This window comes from Urocampus carinirostris, unplaced genomic scaffold (assembly GCF_059441175.1).
Source record: "Urocampus carinirostris isolate Australia breed hairy pipefish unplaced genomic scaffold, RoL_Ucar_1.0 HiC_scaffold_37, whole genome shotgun sequence".
NCBI classification, from domain to species: Eukaryota; Metazoa; Chordata; class Actinopteri; order Syngnathiformes; family Syngnathidae; genus Urocampus; species Urocampus carinirostris.
The window spans coordinates 3,188-27,902 of record NW_028283144.1 but is presented as its reverse complement, the minus strand read 5'-3'; the positions used below and the strand labels follow the sequence as shown (position 1 = coordinate 27,902).

Sequence of the window (24,715 nt, the reverse complement as noted above, 5' to 3'; positions counted from 1 at the left end):
ATCGCTAGCTATCGCTAGCTTCTGAACGGCCAATGATTATTGAGCGCTCGCGTGCCCGAGTAATCACGGGAGAAAGACCGCTTACTTTGATTTCCAACATGGCGTCGACAGTGCTGAACATGGAGGATCTCACCCTGACGAGTGCTGTTGGCGATATAATTTATCGTCTTACATTGCCTGGTAATGTTTGTGAACAATGCAAGACAGGTATGACCCTTCCACTGCGTTTAGGATAACCTTAACTGTGTCAATATGCGAACTGTCGCTCATATCAGCCAACTCGCTCAAAGCAAGCTGTAGAACGAAATCCATTGTACTGTCGTCGGCCATTTTGGATCAGTAAGGCAATCACAGTGAGCGATTACAACCGTTCAGCAGTGCGCGGCAAGCGATTAACAAGCGACTACATGTCTGATTACTCTCCTGAACACGCCTCTGGTGTCGTTTCGGAGGAAACCGACAGAACCGTACCGGAGTCTCCGTGTTCGTAACGGTAAGAAGCGGCCGCCGTAAAAAGGATCAGGTGGATCCTTCCTCTTGTTTTTCTTTCAATAGGCTTTGATGACCGCTTCCCATTCAGTTGGAACTTTGTTTTATTTATTTTATTTTAACTTTTAAGTCCGCGTTGTGTTCGTACTAAGGTGACTGTTCAAGTTGAAAAAAATAAAAAAAACACTGTTCGTCGTTTTCTTGTCGGCAATGCTAGCTAGCGATAGCAACTTGTTGCCAGCTATTTCGCGTTCCAGAGAGTAAATTAAATTATAAAGCAAAGTTATTACATTAAAAATTAAATTGTCTGATTACTCTTAATAACCTCACGAGTGAGGATACTTTCGACAAATCTCCCTTGTTGTCGTTTTTGTTTCAACTTTTAGTGTTTGCGTTCTCGGCAGCTTTGTTAGCTTGCTTTTATTTTTATACTAAAGCTCCTTGCAATTCCTTAGTGCATGTCTGTCTATAGAAATATCAATATGCTAATCATAATTGATGATATTTGTTGGTAATTCAAACTTACACAATCAAATTGTATTCATAAATACACACCTTATATTTTACATGAATCTAAATTAAAGAACATTACTTTCTCATTTGTTTACATAATCAGTGTTTACTTTTAAAATGGGGGAAAAATCTGACACACCAGTCAACCTCATCCAATTGCTTCCCTTATTAAGTGATTATAAATCTTTCTAACACGCAGAATATCACGAACAGTTTGAGCAATCTATAATGATGTTGTCGTCTGCAGGTTCCTCCGTGAAAAGCGCTATATAAATGCAGATCATTTACCATTGTTACCAGTCACCGAGATGATCCAAATTAGAGCTCAAATGGGCAAGGCAAGAGTTAATAAAATCCGTACAAAAATGGCTTTACAGTGTACACAATTTGAAACGTATAAGATAGATAGATAGATAGATAGATACATTATTCATCCCCGAAGGGAAATTCACATTTCCAGCAGCATCCCTGAGCTGAGAACAGTACAATAATAAAGCCAAAAGAATACAATATACAAATACCCAGTGTGACGTGCAAATGCCCACTGTAGCGTGTTATATAGAGTAACTAAATAGTGCTACACAGAATACATATTGCAGTAAGATTCGGTAATATCCAATGTAGGTGGTGTGGTTTAATGTGGGCCTTTACTCTGCCGGGTGGAGTTAAAGAGCCTCATGGCATGAGGAAGAAAAGATCTCTTCAGTCTGTCCGTAGTACAAGACAGTGGCAGCAGTCTGTCGCTGAAACTGCTCTTCTGTCTGGAGATAATGCTGTGTAGTGGATGCGATGGATTGTCCATGATTGACCTCAGCTTTTTCAGTGCTCGTCTTTCAGCTACTGTTGTTAGGCTGTCCCGCTCTTTGCCAAGATGACAGGTTTGCGGTGAGCATGTTTGACACAAACATTTGACAGACCGATACTTATGATACCGATACTTACTGTTATGATTAAGAATTTCTGGATATGATTAATTGTCACGCAAATTGTCAAAAGTGACCGATATGTTGGCAATTTTTCCCCTTCTGCGTGGGCTCTACCAGGCTGTGCTTGCCAAAGACACACCGCAGTTAATGGTGTCCTTACTACGACCTTAGGGTTGAGGGAACCAACCAACCATGATACTAATAGATATCATTGGACACCTTAATAAAGAAGAGAAATTTAATTAATAGTCAAGAAATCATTATTAACTCAACTTTCTGTTCCTTTTATTAAAACAACAGACCACTTCTTCGGTATTTCAGGGATTAGTGCTGTTGTTCGGTGTAAATAAAAAATGTGTCCAAAATACTGAAGTGATGTTAAAAACAGACCGGGTAGTGAAAACCACACACAGAGAACCAGTGTTGTCTACTTCCATGTGTGCGTCGCTGCACGTTAATGTCTACAGTATTCATTTCATTCAAGGGTGGTAACAAAAGGTGGAGAGAAAAAAAGACTAATCGGGAATTTGAAAACTATTCGCAAATATGGGAAATATTCACAATTCGATGAATATGTCATATTCATGACATTCCTACCAATACCCAAATCTTGACAGTTACTGCTCCCAGTAACCAATAACACTAGTACTCTATTCTTGTTTAGTATTTTATTGCAAGCAAACTAGCTATCTCAAAAGCAATTCAATTTTTGCAGCAAACATATTTTTTTATATTTAATCTGGACTCGTGTCAACAAAGTTACTGTTGGAGTTGCTTTTGTCAAAGTATTCCTTAGTCATTTTTGTGTCATTAGTGTTCTTGGCAACTTTATCAGCTTGAAGATCAATAGGTGTTTGTTGCCGTTTTCCTTTATATTGATACTAAATCAGCTTGTAATGAATTACTTCACATATTTCTCTATAACTAACAATTTAGAAATATATTTGATTATATTTGTTGGCAGTTTAACCGTAGTCAATCAATTTGTATTTAGGTTGGACTAAAATTGCACTTGTCATCATTGATTAAAACTTGTAGTATACAGTGTTTATAATGAGATTGGAAGTGGTACTCCAGGATAACATGCAATAAAATACTGTAAGGGGAAAAAAGAATATTATCATGGATAGGCAAATATTTATATGGTAGTGCTTGTAGACTGGGCTAAAGTTACAGGTGCATCATAACAACAGTGAAATGACATTAGGAGCAACATACTTCCAATATACAACCCCTAGCAAATTGTAGGAAATCACCAGTTTCAGGAAAGCCCTCACTCAGACATTTCATTCTGTAGAAAAAACTCAGATCACAAACATGAAACAATGGCAAGGTGATTCAAAAGTGCAACATATAGGCATTCAGAAACACTAAAAGAAACTAGACAATTGTAATTGTGATTGATCTGGAAGATGATCCCGGGATGTATATATAACCCTGGTTGTTAGCATTATGAGTAAAGTTTTTAACTCAGGAAATGTATTTGTAATTTCTTCGCCCCCCCACACACCCCCGGTACTGGCAAGTTCATTTGAGATCGGCCCACAACCGTTAGCAACAAGGATATGCCTTGTGGAGGTCTAAAAATCACATTCTTGGTAAAAACATAGTAATATCACTGTTATTACACATTACAAAATTTAAAATGTACATGTTCGAAAGGAATGAGCCATTCTATTTGAATTGGCCCATCCGGACTGCATTTAGCCCATTCAATTTGCTGAGTCGTTAGCATGTTAGCATTAGAATAATTTTTCAGCATGAAAAAGTTAGCAATTAGCCCTTAGCATCACTTTTTAGCATGTATCCGTTAGCATAACTCATCAACATGAGTCCACTAGCATAATTTGTAAATATGAAGTCGTTACAATATTTCCATTACCAAAACTTTTTTGCATGAAGACGTTAGCATTTAGCCGTTAGCATCACTTTTTAGCATGTACCAATTAGCATAACTCATCAACATGAGTCCATTAGCATAATTTGTAAATATGAAGTCGTTAGAATATAGCCATTGCCAAAAAATTTTAGCATGAATATGTTAGCATTTAGCCGTTAGCATCACCTTTTAGCATGTACCCATTATCATAACTCATCAACATGTATCCGTTAGCATACTTTGTAAATATGAAGTCTTCAAAATATTGCCATTACCAAAAATTTTTAGCATGAAGAAGTTAGCATTTAGCCGTTAGCATCACTTTTTAGCATGTACCCGTTAGCATAACTCATTAACATGAGTCCATTAGCATAATTTGTAAATATTAAGTTGTTAAAATATAGCCATTACCAAAATTTTTTACTATGAATAAGTTAGCATTGCCGACAGTGTTTACAGCTAGTTTGCGCTAATACTTGGGCTGGCTGTGCCAGACCAACCCTTTGCCGACAGTGTTACAGCTTGCTTGCGCGAATACTTTGGAATTCATCATTTACCCATGGTTAAAGGTAATGTAGGTCGGGCCCCCTCAAGCCACCCTGGACAGTCCCTGATTACTACCTCTGGCAAAGCCCTCGTTTCCAAGGCTACCCATTGAATTGAATGGGCCAATGTATTCCGGATGGGAGATTCTCAAAATACATTAGTCCGGATGGGGACTCTTTTTGGTCTCCGGGGCCCCGCCGTATCGCTTATCCATATTGTCGCTCAAGAGTCCCGGGCCGGAATTTTGGGTATATGAATCGTTGGGCTAGTCCAAAAGCTCTGGGAGGAGTTACCCGACAAACTTTTTTGTCAGAAGATAGATATAGTAACTAAACAATTCCCGTGGCAATTGTAAGAGTTGTGATTGATCTGGCAGATGTTGGTAGAGAACCGGTAGCGCTGAGTTGTTAGCATTATGAGTTAGCATAAAGTTTTTAACTCAGAGAGATGTATTTGTAATTTTTAACTTGGTTCTGTGGGGGGACTCGGCTTTATTTGTGTTATATAGCTACAAATAAGTATTTCAACAGTCAGTAAAATGAATGTCAAACGTTTTCCTGTAGTCTTTCACCAGGTTTGCATACTTTGCAGGAATGATCTTCTTGAGATCAGTCAGGTTTCTGGGCTGTCGCTGAGAAACACGGCGTTTGAGTTCCCTCCAAAGATTTTCGATTGGGTTCAGGCCTGGAGACTGGCTTAGCCATCCTAAAACCTTGCTATGCTTCTTACTCCTTAGTTTTCCTGGCTGTGTGCTTCGGGTCGTTGTCGTGTTGGAAGACCCAGCCACGACCCATGTTCAATGCTCTGACTGAGGGAAGGAGGTTGTCCCCCAACATCTCACGATAGACGGCCCCAGTCATTCTCTCTTTATTGCCGTGCACTCGTCCTGTCCCATGTGCAGTAAAACACCCCCGAAGCATGATGCTACCACCTCCATGCATCGCAGTAGGGGTGGTATTCTTCGGATTGTACTATTCATTCTTCTCCCCCCAAACACACTTAGTTGAATCATTACCGAAAAGTTCTATTTTGGTCTCATCTGACCGCAAAACGTTCTCACATGACTTAAGGTACCAGGAGCCTTGAGATGTGCTGGTTTAAGGAGGGGAACTTTTCATGCCATCCATGATTTCAAATCATGACATCTTAGTGTATTATCTACAGCAGTGTTCTCCAACACCTTTAAAGCTGAGAGCTACTTTTCATCACTAATTAGCACAAAGGGCACCCAGTTTGATATAAATTTCTTAAATAACAACTTATCATTTTATTACTATGTTGTTTTTATATTTTTTCTGTTATCAATATGTTATTACTATGTTATTTACAGGTTATTTATTCGAAGTAGGGTTAAATAGACTCGTTCATACACTAAAAAAATCAATTTACTAGAAAGTCACAATGACCATCATTGGTGAGCTATTTTCAGAACAGGTCTGCGGGCATCTCAGCTGTCCTAATGGGGCACCCTGGTGCCCGCGGGCACCACGTTGGAGACCCCTGATCTACAGTAACCTTGGAAACGGAGGGCCCAGCTCCCTTCATGTCATTGACCAACTCCTGTCGTGTAGTTCCGGTCTGATTCCTCACTTTTCTTATCTGTTAATATTCTGATCACAATAAAAATATTCCAAGCACGGGACCCTTAGCTTCTGTGGCGGTGTAGGCTATGGTTGAGGTGTGATGCAGGCAGTCCGGTAAAGTTTAGTGTTAGAGTGGCCTGGGTACTCGTTCCTCGAGTTATCAGGTTTTTGTTCCTTTAACATCACTGCAAGCCTTTGCACCAATCGTAAATAAATACAATATAATAGAGGTATTGTATCGGCGACTTGTTTAGAGCTGCACGATTTTGGACAAAAACCTACTTGCGATTTTTTTTTTCAGACCTGTATTGCAATTTTGATGGGATTTTCAATTTCAAAAGAAAAGTGCATTTCTGTGCTCATTTTGTTTTTAGGGAGAACTTAAACATAGCGACATGCAAACTTACCTCAAGATGACGTCCTTAGAGACTGAGAGTATACGACTGTAATAAAATAACAACTATTGATCCACAAATAAAAACAGAATTGCAATTAAATAAATTGTCTTTATTGTCAGTATACAAAAGGACAACAAAATTGGAGGGCTTCTCCTTTCAGTGTAAGAAAGAGATTTAGTGAGCGGATGGTTAGCTACCTACACGCTAGTAACTGGTAACAGTGACTTCTGCAAGGTCTTTGTGATAATTAAAATACCAGAGTCACAAAGGTAGTGGGTTTCCACGAGTAGTAGCTCCAAGTCGTCTGTTGGTGACTAGCCACGGTCGCCAATTCCCGGACGCAATACAAACCCAGGCAGCACCTACTGGTTATCAGCTTTTCTTTGCGCTTTTCTGTCTTTCCTCAGCGTCCAATTTAATTAAATGAATTTATTTTCAATGTAACGAGCCTCTAAAGCTACGAGCTGTGGTTTTTGTTTTGGTGGCCATTTATGCAAGGGCTGTTTGACTGACTGGCAGCTTACACCAGCAAGTCGTGCAAACATGTCTTGCAAACTTTGCCTCACTTTATGGCAGGGGTCGGGAACCTATGGCTTGCGAGCCATATATGGCTCTTTCTATGAGTATCTGTGGCTCAGAGACAAATTTGATTGCATGCAAAATTTCTCCATCTTGTTCAAAAGTTGAGTTGTCTATCCTGTTCAGGTTCACGCAAAGCCAAACCAAAGCTAAATAATATGGTATTACTTCGCAGTATATATAGGGCACGTTTTTCACTACAATTTACAGTCAAGGTGTCACACAAAAAAAGGGGGGGAAAAAAACCTCGTTTTGGCTGTACAACGCTAAAGAATCCTTTATATAAAAGTTCACTATACAATCTGTGTTCAGTGTTCAGATAGCTTATGATGAATCCACAGAACTGTAAATACGCCAAAACACCGGAAGAGAACTTAGTCATTTGATTGGGTGAGTGGGAGGGATGGGTGGAGCTATGCAAAAAGTGCAAGCACTCCCTCCTATCTCTCGCCCTACGCCGTCTGCGCCAAAAGTGGGCTCATCAGGCTCCCTATTTGCAGAATGTTGTGACGTTTTTACACAATAACTGCTTGCATCTGGTTTTGAAACCAATATGTATGAAAAAAAGGGTCAAAAGGACCGATCTTGAGTAATTGCAAGAAAGAGACAAGTTTAAAGTGGTATGTTTGTTGATTTTGGGACAGGGGCTCTGGCATTATTCTCTTTTCATAATTTTTATCAAATCATGAAAAATAAATGTGCTGAAGACTAAGCTTTTGTCTGGGGCGCGGGTTTAGCAATTTAGTAAATTTGTCTCATAATATATGGTGTGGCTCTTTCCCAAAATAAAATTAATATTTTTTGCTTTTATGGCTCTTTGAGTCAAAAAGATTCCCGACCCCTGCTTTATGGTGACCTCCATTAAAACCTGCTTCTCATTGCCTGGCGCTGTTAAAACCATGAAATGTGACAATTCTTGTTGGCCAAACACTCCATCACTAGAATATAAACTGTAACTATGAATCACTGAAAAAAACCACTGTGTTTTGCAGTTAGCTTATCGCACTACATTACGGTGATAACGATTAGATTTCGGTTTATTGTGTAGCCCTAATGCAACACATATCGCATAGTTGTGAAAATGCTGTAACAAGGGGCCGAAAAACATATACTGGACTGTCTCAGAAAATTAGAATATTGTGATAAAGTTCTTTATTTTCTGTAATGCAATTAAAAAAACAAAAATGTCATACATTCTGGATTCATTACACATCAACTGAACTATTTCAAGCCTTTTATTATTTTAATATTGCTGAATTTGGCTTACAGCTTAAGAAAACTCAAAAATCCTATCTCAAAATATTAGAATATCATGAAAAAGTATACAAGTAGGCTATTCAACTAATCACCTGAATCATCTAATTAACTCGAAACACCTTGCGAGGGTTTCCTGAGCCTTAAAAACACTCAGCTTGGTTCAGTAAACTAAATCACTGCTGATCTGACTGCTGTCCAGAGGACCATCATTGATACCCTCCATCAGGAGGGTAAGACACAAAAAGAAATTTCTCAAAGAGCAGGCTGTTCACAGAGTGCAGTTTCAAAGCATATCCACAAAAAGTCTGTTGGAAGGGAAAAATGTGGCCGGAAACGCTGCACAATCAAGAGAGATGACCGCAGCCTTAACAAAATTGTGAAGAAGAGCCGCTTCCAGAATTTGAGGGCGCTTCAAAGACAGTGGGCTGAAGCTGGAGTCCAGGTATCAAAAGCCACAGTTCACAGACGTGTCTGGGAAATGGGCTACAATAGCCGTATTCCCATGGTCAAGCCACTTCTGAACTCAAGACAACGGAAGAAGCGTCTGACTTGGGCTATGGAGAAGAAGCACTGGACAGTTGCAGAGTGGTCCAAAGTCCTCTTTTCAGACGAAAGCAAGTTTTGCATTTCATTTGGAAGTCAAGGCGCCAGAGTCTGGAGAAAGGCTGGAGAAGAGCAAAACCCAAGTTGCTTGAAATCCAGTGTGAAGTTTCCACAGTCAGCAATGGTTTGGGGAGCCATTTCAGCTGCTGGTGTTGGTCCACTGTTTCATCAAGTCCAGAGTAAATGCAACTGTGTACCAAGAGATTTTAGAGCACTACATGCTTCCATCTGCTGAAAAGCTCTATGGAGATGAGTATTTCATTTTCCAGCATGCTCTGGCACCTGCCCACAGTGCCAAAACCACCAGTAACTGGTGCACTGACCATGGCATCACTGTCCTTGATTGGCCTGCTAATTCCCCTGACCTGAACCCCATCGAGAATTTGTGGGGTATAGTTAAGAAGAAGATGAAAGACACCAGACCTACAAATGCAAATGAGCTGAAGGCCGCTATCGAAGCATCCTGGGCATCAATAACACCTCAGCAATGCCACAGGCTGATTGCCTCCATGCCACGCCGGATTGATGCAGTAATCCGTGCAAAAGGATTCCCAACCAAGTACTGAGTGCATCAATGGACATTTTCAAATGTTTGATTTAGTTTTGCTGTTATAAAATTATTTTTTTTACTTGGTCTGAGGAAGTATTCTAATATTTTGAGATAGGATTTTTGAGTTTTTTTCAGCTGTAAGCCAAAATCAGCAATATTCAAATAATAAAAGGCTTGAAATAGTTCAGTTGATGTGTAATGAATCCAGAATGTATGACATTTTTGTTTTTTTAATTGTATTACAGAAAATAAAGAACTTTATCACAATATTCTAATTTTCTGAGACAGTCCAGTATTGGCGACTTTAAAGGTGTAAGGCGGGGACGCCATATCCCACGGTCTACTGTCTCACTTGGACTTTGGCACATGCTAAACATTTATGTGCGTTACTTTTAAATTGGAAAAAAAACGCTAATAAGTTAGGACTTGCATGCCGTTTTTGTTGCGGCTTTTCCTTCAGACCTGGAACGTTTCATTTACCTTATTAAAGGAAAATGAAAGAAAGAAAAATCTTTCAAATGTCATCACAGTGAAGTTTCGCTCATAAAAAGGGATTCCTTATGTCGAGAGCTGTTGAGCCCACCTAAGTAGGTAAAGATGACAATGGTCAACTTTTTTTCCTCTTGTTGCCATTTCTTGAAAAACTTTACTTTTGTAGCAAATTTTTCCTTCATGTTAATCAAATATACAATTTAACTTTTTGGTTGGCTTTAAGCAATTTTTCGTAGTAAATGAGCCAACACATCTACATGGGTCTTTTTATATTTAAAAGTGACAGATTTATTGTTTCAATTTTTTTATTTAGCCAGTTGAGCTTCCTGCGTGGGTCATCTAAGTATGCAAAAACTAGTGGTCTGTGTGCTGATAAGAGCTGTGATATCAGCAAAAAGAAAAAAACAGCCTGTCCTCACTTATGCTTTGCTAATCTTGGAGCAACTGGAATTCCCGTCGTAGTAATTTGTGTACTGTCCTCTTCATCTTCCTGAAGTGAATTAGTTTACGTTTTGGGCTTGTCATGGGTGACGCTGAAATTTATGTCTCAATGTTTTTTTGTGTGGCACAGCTTACCTCTAAATTCCCACGGTCTCTTTATCTTTGTTTTTCTTTTTAAATTGTTTATCTGTTGTGGGGATTCTGTTCAAGATAATGTTGCTATAGTTAACTGGAGACTCGAGTATTTTCTCTACCTTCCTGGAATAACAATATTAACTTTCTCAATCTGGGTGTTCCATGTTGCTGTTGAATCTACTCAGAAGGACTAAAACTTCTCCGGTGTCTGTGATCCAAAGACACTGATGTTAATATTAGTTTTGTTTTTTTCAGCTAAACTAAATGAATAATCTATAAATTCAACGCATGCTGGTTGAGTATTACAAGAGCAATTTATAAAAGTTCAGGTAATGACTGCTGCTGAGACTTATTCAGAAGCCGTCTTGTGTTGACTTTTCATTAAGATTGGCCAGAAACGCTTCATACGTTTTTTTTTTTTTATTTCACATTCACATTCGCTTTTAAGGCTTGTCGCATGATAACATCACTATATTAAATCACCTGAAAAGAAACAATGGAAGACTGGTGGAAGCCACGGGCTTGCTTATAGGACACCCATTCCCGAAATAACTTTGGACGCATCTTCTATCAAGAACTTCAACAGTTATTTCAGAAATTATCACATGGTTTAAATCAGGATATATCGATATATATTGTCCATTTTCTCAGTTTTTTCCCCCCCTCATCCTTTTTTTTACTCTCTAGCTTCAATACAGTCCATAAAACCTGGGACAAATGCAGGACTGTCTCAGAAAATTATAATATTGTAATATCTATTTTTCTTTTTTTCTGTACTACAATTACAATAAAGAAAAATGTCCAACATGTGAAGACTTAAATATACCGTTTTACCATATCATGAAAATTTATACCGTTGGCTCTAATCCATCATCGGCAAAATTCAAATCATAAAAGGCTTTCAGTATTTCAGTTGATTTGCAAAGAATCCAGAGGTATGACCTAGCTGAAGTCGAAGGTTTTATAGTAATGAGTGGATTTGTTTGACCTACACTCAGAATGTGTAGCTAAGTACCAAATTTACGTTGTTTCGTTATTTTTCAGCTCACGAACAATGTTATTATTTTTTTTCCCTACAGTAGATCCCAGGTACAGTAAGACCTCGTTTAACGCGGTTAATGGGGACTAAAACCACCCGCGATAACTGAAAATCCGCGAAGTAGCGGCGCACCTTCCAAAAAAAAAAATTAAATTTTTTTTTTTTATTATTATTTTTTTTAGACCCGGTTAATGGGGACCGAAACCACCCGCAAAAATTGAAAATCTGCGAAGTAGCGACGACCCTTCAAAAAGAACAAAAAAAACCTCATCTCATCTCATTATCTACACCGCTTATCCTTATTAGGGTGACGCCGTGTCCGCCGAACTCGCTCCGTCGCGTGGCCCGGGAGTATAATTCATCCATCCATCCATCCATTATCTGCACCGCTTATCCTCAGTAGGGTCGCGGGGGTGCTGGAGCCCATCCCAGCCATCTTCGGGCAGTGGGCAGGGAACACCCTGAACTGGTTGCCAGCCAGTTGCAGGGCACACAGGGACAGACAATTTGCTCGCGCATTCACACCTAGGGACAATTTGGACCAGCCAATTAACCTGACATGCATGTTTTTGGAATGTGGGAGGAAACCGGAGTGCCCGGAGGAAACCCAGGCAAGCACGGGGAGAACATGCAAACTCTGCACAGGAAGATTGGTAGCTGGATTTGAACCCATGACCTCAGAACTGTGCCGCACACTCGCTAACCACTGCCCCGCCGTGCTGCCCAAGTATAAGTCAATTTATTTTCATTTATCACCACTTCTCACATGGTTGAATAAGAGGGAGAAGAAAAAACTGTAAGATTAAGGTAGGGTGAGGCTTGATAGTCCAATGTCCGGGTCGTTTGCATCTGATATTATGCATAACTGAGAGATGGCTCAGGTCAATTTGACGCAGCCTTATATTAAATGTTCTACAGTAAACAATTAAGGAAGTCCCTACAGATTATTTAACGCATGCACAGCAATAAATCCCCAAAGTCTTAACAAACATTGATGAGCAGTGGGTACAACTTTGTTGTCTTTGACTTCTTTCCTGATGATCTCCTAAACCTTTCGTTACTAACATTTGTATTATGTGTATTTGGCCTCTAGCAATAAAAGCCGGCATCGAGAGCAGGAACAGTCGGGCACAACTTCATCACAGAGCCTCAATGGCCACACAACTTTTCCTGCAGCTCCTGGTATTACTGTGTTTCCTCGAGGAACAAGTACCCAGGCCACTGTAACACAAAAATTTCCCGGACTGCCCGCATCATACCTCAGCCACAGCCTGCGCCACCACACCTCAGGGTCCCGTACTTGGATTATTATTATTGTCATCAGAATATTAATTGGGGTCTTTTTTTAGACTGTAAACCTTCTTTTTATGTACGCAGATCTCTCCCGGGGGGATGGATGAAACTGACACTTTTCGATTAAAGCGCTACAATGATGACAGTTTCCCTCGTTCCCTCCATGACTGAGTCCATCATAGTTGAAGGTTTGTTGACTTTATTTCGTTTATTGTGTGACTGAAAAACATTCACCTTTTTTTTTTTTTTTTTTTGAAAAATAAATACGTTTTATGGCACATTTTATGAAAAAGGGATTAGATTTGCCTATTTGCTGACTGTTTGGAGTAACGACTCATCTTTTAAATGCTTACATTCAGGCAATAATCCTATTGGAAGCAGAATATTGGATTTCTGGAGCAATCCAAATGAATTGGTTTTATGACTAGAGATAAACGAATAACCTCATAAACATGCCGTTTGCGAATATTCCGATGACAAGGGCGAGGTCACGAGACAAATAGACGTTTTTTTTACGCATTTATCTTTTGACATTATATAAAGGAGCATTTAATTCATGTGACTCTCACCAAGTTCAACAAAGTACTGCGCTTGCTTGCCCCTAAAGTGAGCCCCTGTGTCCCCTGTGGTCACAAGATGTGGTTATACGTGGGTAGCCAAAAACAGCCTATATATATTGATAGATAAAACTGTTGGCATCCACTAGTTATAGGTAGATTTTCACCTTAGTTACAGAAAATAAAATGGAAATGTCCTGAAGAAATCGACCAATACACATGAGGCTCTTTTAGCGAGTAAGCTGGAGTCTGTATGTTTCATTCCGTACTGACTATATTTTCCAGAATTTGCAACACAAAATTATCCAGACAAGGGACACTCTGTGTTTGCATAGACAAGCCGATACCTTGAATGCGTATCAAGCACAAGTAATCACAAAATGAAAGGTCTAATCGGGAACCTATGGCTCTTTCATTGAGTAAATATGCCTTGCGGACCATATATGGGTCTTTCATTGAGTAAATATGACTCGCGGACCATATGTGGCTCTTTCATTGAGTAAATATGGCTCGCGAACCTATGGCTCTTTCATTGAGTATATATGGCTCTCGAACCTTATATGGCTCTTTCGTTGAGTAAATATGGCTCTTGAACCTTATATGGCTCTTTCGTTGAGTAAATATGGCTCTCGAACCTTATATGGCTCTTTCGTTGAGTAAATATGGCTCTCGAACCTTTTATGGCTCTTTCGTTCAATACATAGGGCTCGTGATCCATATATGGCTCTCTCATTAAGTACATATGGCCCGCGATCCATATATGGCTCTCTCGTTAAGTACATATGGCTCGCAAGCCATATATGGCTTTTTCATTGACTATATATGGCCTCAGGGACAAAATGAAACGTGTACAACTAATTCATATATTGTTAAATGTAGAGCCGACTGCTGCACATGTGATGCCAAGACAATATTGAACCGTAAAGGGTTTGGTCTAGCATATTTAGGACACAATATTAACAACAGTTAACAGACTCTGATGTGGCTGTAAAACACTAAATAAGTTATCTTTTTGGAAGCTCATTACAACAATCTATGTTCATCTTTGAGACACTTTATGACGAAAAGCTACAGATCCAACTTTGACCGAAAACCAACTCCTTACCTATAAGCCGTAACAAAGCACCAGGGGTAATTTGATTGGATGAGTGGTAGGAATGGGCGGACCTATAAAGAGGGCGTGTACACTTTTTTTCTTGCACAGAGCCTTCTAATCTAAAATTAGATAAACTGGTATCCTTGTTTGCTGTATTTTCTGACATTTTTACAAAAATAACTTTGCTTGCACCTTGTTTTGAAATCATTATTTAGGACAAATAATTATAATGAGCCTATACACTCTAAAGAGGCTGTCTAGTCAAGTCACATTTATTTGTATGGCCATTAATCACAAAATGTCTCAGGACTGCACAGGCCACAATTACACCATCCCCTCATCTAAAACCAACATGCGGGCAAGGAAAAACTCTAAACCTCAACATGAGGGAATTAAGAAACCTTATAAAGAGGCCTCACAACTGCGGGAGGGAGACACATTTTAAGTGGTTTATATATATGTTGATATGGGACACAGGCTGTGGCATTATTATTATAATTTTATAGATTTTATTTAATCATCAAACATCCCACAGTGTATTAAAAGGAACTGAAGAATTAGCTAGAGAGTGGGTTTCTTGGTTTGGTTGAATATTGACTTAAAATATTAATGGTGTGGCTCTTTTAAAAACATTTTTTTGTTTTTTCTTTTATGGCTCTTTGGGTCCAAAAGGTTCCCTGACCTCTGTCCTGAACACAACCATTCAAGTTGGAAAACTTAGGTGGATTAATATGTTCTCATTCATAATCGCAACACTGGCAGATTATTGCTTGCATGAAAATGTAACAACAAGAAGACTCATTTTTTTTCTCATTTTTCCCAGATGATCACTATGCTGCAGTGCGAGCTGATCTTGAGTGTGATGCGCAGGACCTGGAAGCAGAGTCCTGGAGTTGGGCAGTCGACCCACAGTTTGTTAAGAGACACTCAAAAGAGGCTGTGAAGAGACAGGATGTCATTTATGGTCTGTCTGTTTGAATGCACTCTGTTTAAAACTGACTCAAACAATACAAAACATACTGCTATTAGGTCATTACAATAACAGTCAAGCTTCTGGATTAACTCAAAACCGAAGAGTGAGAAGCAGTGTTGAAAACAAATATTTCTCAATCATTGTCTTGTTTGTCAATGTGAAATGGCCTGACTGCAGACAATAGAGCTTCATGTTTAACCAGAATCGAATCGACATTGCCATGTGACGTAGTGCGATTGTGTAATTGCATACCACCCCGTTTCTTTACAAGGATTTATAGACTGCAAACCTAACAAAGCTCCCCAGAAGAGGGCGCTGTAAACTTAAATTTATTCTCTGTAAGATTCACATGAAATCTTAAACCAAGACGCGGGAAGAGGTAAGAGAGATGATTCAGGTATATGATGATGGTGGGGATTTACAGCTCCTGCAAAGAATGGCGAGCCGTGTTTGTGGTTCAAGCGGGGTAGTTGGCTGTGAAAAGGCAAAGCCTAGTTGGGCCTGCTCTTCTGCTAAGTCAGGGGTCGAGAACCTATGGCTCACGAGCCATATATGGCTCTTTCTGTGAGTAACTGTGGCTCAGAGACAAATTTGATTGCATGCAAATTTTCTCCATCTCTTTCAAAACATGAGCTATTAATCCTGTTCAGACATGGCATTATTCTCTTTTTATTTTATTTTTTTAATTTATTTTATTTTTATCAAATTATGAAAAATAAATGTGCTGAAGACTAAGCATTTTTTCTGGGGCGCGGGTTTAGCAATTTAGTAAATTTATCTTATAATATATGGTGTGGCTTTTTCCGAAAATAAAATTTATATATTTTGCTTTTATGGCTCTTTGAGTCAAAAAGGTTCCCGACCCCTGTGCTAAGTCATTGCCTGGGAGGTTACATGCTGATAACCATATCAGCTGTATAGGTTTTATAGGGGGGAAGGCCGCAATATAAAATTTAATGGAGAGGATGGAGGGGTCTGAGATATGAGAGATGGCGAGGGCTTGGAGGAGGTACTTTATTTCTCATAAAACGTGTATGATATGATGCCATGAGTGTTTTTATACTTTTCCCCACTAATAACCGACTCCACTCATTGTCATGCATTCAAGGGTTTAAGTACTTATGAAAATAAAAAAAATAAAAATAGCACAGATAATGCACCTTTCTTTTAAAATCGAAAATTGCATCGAAATTGCAAAACTGGTCTGAAAAAAAATCGCAATTAGGTTTTTTCTTAAAATCGTGCAGCCCTAGTAAACAACACAGAATGTGTTATTGGCACAGCTAATATTTAGAAAAAAATGATTGTCATATGTCAATTTCTTTGACAGAGCTGATGCAGACGGAAATGCACCACGTGCGAACACTGAAGATAATGCTTCGTGTTTACACCAAAGAGTTGAGGGAAAACCTTCAGATGGACTTGAGCCGACTGGAATGTCTTTTCCCGCGCTTGGAAAACATCCTGGAGATGCACACACATTTTTTGTCCTGCCTTAAAGAACGCCGGCGAGAGAGCATTGTTTCACCTGCAAAGGGAAACTACACAGTGGAAAGCATAGCTGACATATTGATTGCACAAGTAAAGAAAGGACATGAAAAGACAAACACGTTTCTATTTTTTGTTTTTTGTTGGTTTTTTTTTGTTTCTAATTTGCTCCATAAAACCTTCCAGTTTTCAGGTGACGCAGGTGAGAAGATGAAGGACAGCTACGGCGATTTTTGCAGTCACCACACGGAGGCTGTCAGTTACTATAAAGAACAGATGCAGACGAACAAAAGATTCCACAGCATCATACGGGTGAGACAACTAAATAATTTCCGGGTTTTATATCAAATAATCAGGAATGCACTAAAATGAAAATTAGGAGCCAAAACCAAAAAATAGTAAATGCTCTGACTCACTAATAAATATAATAATATTTATATAATCAATATAAGATAATAAATATCTGACAGGCATATTAATGGATCATGGGTCTTTTTTTAGTTTTATATGCATTTCTAATATCACAACTTATCTTGTTGTTATTATGTTGCAACTATGTTATAAGCAGATTAATTATTGGAAGTAGGGTTAAATATACTCTGTCAACTACTAAAAAAAAAATCGTTGACTAGAAAATCATAATGACCCAGCAATAGAGAGAAATTTCCAAAACAGTTCGTCAGACACCTCAGCTATCCTAAGGGGCCGCCACCCTGGTGCCCGGAGGCACATCATTGGAGACTCCAGTTCTAGAAGCTGATTCTTACTGTTTCACGTATTCAATTGTCATGAAACAACACAGAAGGTAAGTACATAATTTTTTATGTATTTTAGCTTTTAATAGACAGAAAAGTGAATAGTGACAATAAAACTGATGTAGGGAGAGATTAATGATGACTGATGATGATGACGATGAGGGCTTGCATCGGTAACCGGTTCTAATTTGGAATCTGTTCCGCTGTCAAACGATTCCTTGGAATCAGTAGTAAAATTCAATTTTGCTTGCACTATCAATCCCGCCAGGGCTGCGGTGCGAACATAGCAAACAAACACACCCCAATGCAGGATCAGGTGACGTCGATCTACGTGCTATTTGTTGTCGCTGCTCGACCAATCATCAGCTACAGAGATGTCGCCGGCAGTCAACGTTCTAAGGTGTGGCTGTATTTCACTCAAATAGACGATGCAGGAGTATGCCATACATGCAAAAACGCCAACTCGGCGAAAGGGGGTAAGACCACCAACATGCTTAAACATCTGGCTGGCCAACATGACATCAAACTGAAAGAATGCACCGTGTTTGAGGCGCTCCGACGACACAAGGACAGTGTAGCCACAGCAGATAAATAACGTAGCTAGCCTGCTAACTGTTAGCTACGTTAGCCAAACGTTAGCTAGCTACGTTAGCCAAGTTTAGTCGTGACATGAGGTTTGTTTTCTAAAAAGACTGCCTTGGAGGAACTGTTTGAAGAATAGGACTCTGAGCTTCTGTCCCTGCAAGGAACCGTCCCCACTGTGCCCATGGCCGAGAAGGTGGAACAAAAAGTCCAGCTCTACAGAAGCCTGGCCTGCATCCCCACCAAGAATGACGCCGCACAGTGGTGGTGGGAAAAGAGAGACACTATGCCGCTGCTGTCGGGTCTGGCTGCGACCTATCTGTGTCCAGGCGTCCTCTACCCCAAGTCAGAGGGTGTTTTCCACAGCTGAAGACACATTACGCCAGAAAGATCTAGCCCCCTTGCTGACAAAGCTGACCAGCTAATTTAAAGAAAAAAGAATGGTTAATTTTCTAATTTCCTTTCGCAGAATTGTTTGTTCTCATTCATGATGTTCTGATATTCTTACTGGATACATGACTTATAATTGATCTCAGGTATTGCATTACTTTAAGTTGAACTCTTACTGAATTGTGATTAATATTGTTTATTCAGAACTTAATGTTCCTGTCCTACTGCCTATACCAGCCCATCTTTAAATCATTTTTATATTAATAAAACCCTTTGTACTATATCTGTAGTCACATAGTGCTTATTTTTCCGCAGTGAGAATCGATAAGGAATTGGATCGATAAGCAGGGATCGTTAAGGAATCAGAATCGCTAAAACCTCATCAATACACAGCCCTAGCGGTAGTTGGTGCTGTCTAATGCAACAAATGAGTCACTGTCTCATATTTTCCAAAGCAAAATAATAATAGTCAAAAACTTTCGCCGTACATCGCTTAAAACCAGACATTTTACTTCAGGCATAAATGTATTGAATAACAAACACAAATATGTGTTTATGAAAGAAGCTACTAAACTTTAGTGAGTCAGCTCCGTAATGTTAGGATGTAAGTAGCAGCAAAAGTTCAGCAAGCTGCTAAAGAAAAAAGCGTGGAAAAAAACCCACAAACCTTTGAGAAAATCTAATATTGCTAAAACTTGTGTTGTTTCAGTTTTATTTCATTTTTATTTCATCAAAACTGAAAATGCACTTAAGGTCATTTCTGGACCTTAAAAAAATCCCCATCCCCAAATATTAACCTTGTGTTTGGTTATTGTCTTTTGTTGTCTCAGAAAATCGGCAACCTGTCCATTGTGCGAAGGTTAGGAGTTCCTGAGTGTATTCTGCTTGTAACTCAGCGCATCACCAAATACCCAGCACTTGTGGAGCGCATCCTGCACAGCACTGAAGGTCTGGTCATATTAATTTTCTTCATACAAGAATAGAATTGTCTTTTTTTTCCCATTGGTCAGGATGTACAGTAGATTGTTCTCAGCAAGATTAGATGTTAAAAAAAAAACGAAAATAAGATTAAAAAGTAAAGGATACTAGGATGTATAAGCAATATTTATGAGGTATTTCTTCTAGACTGTCCTAAATTGTTAGTACATCTGAAAATAGTGCATCTGGCAATGTCCCTTAGACTGGGCAGTGAGAATCCCATCATTTTTGGGGCTGGGTTGATGACTAATTCTCAACATAAAGTTTGTTTTATTTGTTTTATTTTTTTCCAGAGGGCACTGAAGAGCACATGGAGCTTACCCGTGCACTAGGCTTGATTAAAGACACAATCGTTCAAGTCGACTCATTGGTCAACCTTCATGAGAAAACGTGTCGCCTTCGAGAAATACACAGCAAGATGGAGCCGAAGGTGCTTGGCAAAATCAAAGACGGCCGAGTGTTTCATAGGGGAGATTTGGCGCAAGGTCGACGACGTCTTCTGCTCGAGGGTACAATCAATTGGAAAGCTGCATCTGGCAGACTCAAAGGTTAGATGGGAACACCATGAAGAAACTTTTTTTTCTTCAACTCATTCTGTTATTTTACCCCTCAAAGATATTCTTGCAGTTCTCCTTTCTGATGTGTTGCTGCTGCTACAAGAGAAAGATCAGCGATATGTTTTTGCGGCCGTGGTGAGTCAATTAATACTTTTATTTATACATAATTTAATTTGAGCATAACCTGATTCATTTTCTTGTGATTTTTATTCCATCTAGGACAACAAGCCATCCGTCATCTCTCTTCAGAAGTTGATTGTTCGGGAGGTGGCCCACGCAGAGAGAGCTATGTTTCTGATCTGCGCATCCTCCAATGAGCCAGAGATGTACGAGATCCACACGGCCTCCAAGGAAGAAAGAAACACTTGGATGACACAAATACGGCAAGCTGTCGAGAGGTAGCCATTTAGTCCAATGTAGCTGTGAAAGTGTAGTCCAATGGTGATAATTACGGACTTTGGTCCTGTTCTTAGCTGCCCTCGTAATGAAGAGAGGCTCTTCAGTGAGGAGGAGGAATATCGGGCATCAAGGTTGAAGGATTTTCAAGGTACAGACATCCAAGTAACTGAAAAAAAATGCTTTGGAGTTGAGCCAAAAAACATCCAAAGAGTAAAAAGGCGTCCACCCAAGAGCCTTCTTAAAAAGAAAAAAATGTTTTGCTACCACCTTGTGGGAGTAAGAGAAATTACAACTCTTTTTAAAGGAATCATGTATATACAGTGAAGAAAACAGTATTTGAACACCCTGCTATTTTGCTATTTCCCCCACTTAGAAATCATGGACGGGTCTGACATTTGCATCGTAGGTGCATGTCCACTGTGAGAGAAAAAAAGAAAAATCCAGCACTCACATTTTTTAACAATGTATTTGTGTGATACAGCTGCAAATAAGTATTTGAACACCTGTGTATCATCTTCTGACCCTAAAATACCTGTTAGTTTGCCCATTAGAAGTCCTTCTGCACTCCATGTATCATCCTGAATTAGATGCACCTGTTTTAGGTTTATAGCTGCATAAAGAACCCTATCCACCCCATACAATCAGTAAAACTAACTTGTAACATGGTGAAACCCAAAGAGCTGCCCAAAGACAGCAGAGACAAAATTGTACACCTCCACAAGGCTGGAAAAGGACCACGGGGAAATTGCCATGCAACTTGGGCAAACAAGGTCCTCTGTTGAAGCTAAACATGATGGTCAATCTCAATCGGAGTGGAGCCCCATGCAAGATATCACATCGTGGGGTCTCAATGATTCTAAGAAAGGTGAGGAATCAGCCCGGAACTACACGACAGGAGTTGGTCAGTGTCCACAAGAGCTGGGACCACTGTTTCCAAGGTTGCTGTAGGTAATAAACTAAGACGTCATGATTTGAAATCATGCATGGCTTGAAAGGTTCCCCTGCTTAAACAGCACATGTCAAGGCCCGTCTTAAGTTTGCAAATGACCATTTGGATGATACAGAGGAGTCATAGGAGAAAGGTTTGTGGTCGGATGAGACTAAAATAGAACTTTTTGGTCATAATTCCACTTAGCGTGTTTGGAGAAAGAAGAATGAAGAGTATAATCCAAAGAACACCATCCCTCCTGTGAAAATAATGCATTGTAATTTCTGGATGTTTCTTTTTAATTTATCCCTCTCACAGTGGACATGCACCTACGATAAAAATTTCAGATCCCTCCGTGATTTCCAAGTGGGAAAAATAGCAAAATAGCAGTGTATTCAAATACCTATTCTTCACTGCATATATATAAATATATATATATATATATATAATCTATATGTATATATATATATAATCTATATGTACTGTAAAATCCGGACTATAGAGCGCACCTGATTATAAGCCGCACCCATTAAAACTTGTGACACGATCACAAGTTTAACCCAGACCAGGCTGTTAGTTCCACGATTGTGATTTTGTAGAGGTTTATTGTTCTATATTCTTTAGCAATTATCCATTATCCGTTATCGGTCAAATCATGATACACTACAAAGCCAATAGGCCGAGACACTTGCTCCCAGCCAAGAGGCTGAGTCAAGGTCCTAGCCTCCTAACCTCCTACCGACACAATTCAAAAGTCAATAGTACACAATCCTAGAACCACAGTCGGCATCATGAATGGAAAATGATACCCGTAATTAACGTATGATGCAGACTTGTAAAGTCCGGGTCCTGTTGAAAGTAATCCAAGGAAACAAAATGTATATTTCCAAAGTTACTTTTTTCCCAAATGTTCAGCCCTGCGGCTTATCCAGTGAAGCGGCCAATTTATGGAATTTTTCTAACGGCCACCTGCGGCGCTAGAATATAAAAGGTAAGATTAAGACCAGTAGAATATGGGCGCCAAGAAAGACTGCAACTTCTAAGTTTAAGCATACATTGTCTGTAAAGTTAAGGTACGTTCCGATAATGAGGAAGACGCCCTTGATGGCGATAGTTATGAGGAGGAAGTTGAGGACGATCTTCCGTGAATTTCACAATTACGGGATGTTTTTTTTTTTAACAGGCACGTTTGATACATTGCGAGCGTGATCCTACTACCAGTGTTGGTACCTTTCAAAGGCACGGTTTGGGATGAAAGTTATATTATTATTATTATTATTAAAGCTTTGAAAACTCTCTCGGTATACCGTCTTTCTTCGTAAATATGTGTAACCATGTATAATATGTATTTGCAACTGTATATTTTTGTAATGTATTTATTTTTGAGATTTATTCTGTTATGTGTTCTACGGACGAATCAAAAAGAAAGGGCGGAGCACACGCGGGCTAATGGGATTTGGGGTAAAGCTGAGTTACCGGTAGATCTGTCTCTTGTCGCAGCGGACAATAGTGGGTATATATTTTTCCCACCCTTAACTTTGGAAATATACATTTCGTTTCCTTGGATTACTTTCAACGGGTCCTGGACTTTACAAGTCTGCATCATACGTTAATTACGGGTATCATTTTCCATTCATGATGCCAGCTATGACTCTAGAATTGCATTCGCACTGATTGCTGCGTGGCTCTGTGGCTGGGAGCTTGACTCTGCCTCTTGGCTGAGAGCAAGTGTTTCAGCCTCTTGGCTTTGTAGTGTATTATGATTTGACCGATAATTGATAAAGAATATAGAACAATAAACCTTGCAAAATCCCCCCCAACAAAAAAAGGTGTACAGGAATCCGAGTTAATTGATTTCTATTTTTATCCTAGAATGTTTGAGCCAGCAGGATGCGGTGATTGTCCAAGCACTTTCCGAGAAACTGCAACTTTTTGCCAAGATGGCAGAATCTGTGCCAGGTGTGGAGGACACAGCTACCTGTTCCAAGCTTCTTTTAAGAGGCGACGGCTCAGATCTCAAGCTGGGGGAGTCGTTGCTTAAAGGAACCATCACTGATGGTAAAGCACTGCTCTAAGTAAACTCTTAAACGCATTCCCCAACGTGAAATTCATGTTGTGGCAAGATGTGAAGCAAAACGTTCTCCCTGTGTCAAACCAGTGGAAGATCTCCAAAATTTGCTCCAATCTGGTGCGAGGTATGCCTTTCTGTCATCACAGAAAATTGAAGGGAACAGCTCTGGAATCCTACCCAGGAGGGCAGAGACCTTTGGGGGCTATGACAGCAGCCCCAACTTCCTCACTAAAAGTGAGTCTAAAGCACTTCAAGTCCTGAGGAAGCTGCATTTCTAATGTGTTGTACTAAAGTGCACCTTGTGCAATCAAAAAACTTTTAAATTATTAATAAAGTATCATATAGGAGTGGGGCTATCTATGTGCTTATTATGTGGTTCTTAATGTCTATTTTGTCTTGTGTTTTTTTTTTTTTTTTGTTAATGTCTGTGGCTGGCCGCTTTTCTGCCAGGCAATATGAAGAAGAACCTTTCCGGCAAGTCCAGAAACCAAGACCGGAGCCAGCGGGCCAGCTCTGACCCCCAACTTAAAGATCTCTGTGGCAGCCGAACTGTGGAGCAGACCGTAGGTCTTAAAGTGCAACAAAAATAATTTCTTCCTCTCCTAACATTTAACGGCACACAGCATTGTGTTGCGTTTATGCAATCAAATAAAGGCTTTCCAACCCAGGAAAGCAAGATTTATGATTCTAGCATGCATGGTTCAAAAGTTATTGTCATTATTAAATGATTGCTTTTTCGGACGTTTTAGGCTCAGAGAAATGCAAAAATGGGCTTTCCAGCCTGCAAGTCACACTTTTATGAAAACTTGCATAACTCAAAAACTTGAGCTTTTTTCACCAAATCTGCACTAAATATAGAAAATTCAGAAGATTTCCAACCTAGAAAAGCAAGAATTATGATTCTAGCATGCATGGTTCCAAAGTTATTGTCATTATTAAATGATTGCTTTTTCGGACGTTTCAGGCGCAGATAAGCTTAAAAATGGGCTTTCCAGCCTGCAAGTCACACTTTTATGAAAACTTGCATAACTCAAAAAGTTGAGCTTTTTTCACCAAATCTGCACTAAATATAGAAAATTCAGAAGATTTCCAACCTAGAAAAGCAAGAATTATGATTCTAGCATGCATGGTTCCAAAGTTATTGTCATTATTAAATGATTGCTTTTTCGGACGTTTCAGGCGCAGATAAGCTTAAAAATGGGCTTTCCAGCCTGCAAG

General features: G+C 39.5%; 1 protein-coding gene across 3 annotated transcripts; it reads left to right on the top strand.

The window, feature by feature from the left end:
- Positions 1-24,187, top strand: LOC148345631 (rho guanine nucleotide exchange factor 18-like). Of its 3 annotated transcripts, none has more exons than XM_088325871.1 (14): positions 1-207; positions 12,524-12,721; positions 12,808-12,911; positions 15,200-15,340; positions 16,680-16,930; positions 17,024-17,149; positions 19,395-19,512; positions 19,836-20,090; positions 20,158-20,234; positions 20,319-20,497; positions 20,573-20,646; positions 23,299-23,484; positions 23,585-23,731; positions 23,948-24,187. In XM_088325871.1, exons 3-14 carry the CDS (start codon positions 12,860-12,862, stop codon positions 24,085-24,087), a joined length of 1,746 nt encoding a protein of 581 aa, XP_088181997.1. In that variant the 5' UTR covers positions 1-207; positions 12,524-12,721; positions 12,808-12,859; the 3' UTR covers positions 24,088-24,187. The 3 variants fall into 3 exon arrangements, with proteins under 3 accessions (XP_088181997.1, XP_088181996.1, XP_088181998.1); XM_088325870.1 differs by lacking the exon at positions 1-207 and adding an exon at positions 283-493; XM_088325872.1 differs by lacking the exons at positions 1-207; positions 12,524-12,721; positions 12,808-12,911 and adding an exon at positions 15,049-15,097.
- Positions 24,188-24,715: the final 528 nt, after the last annotated feature.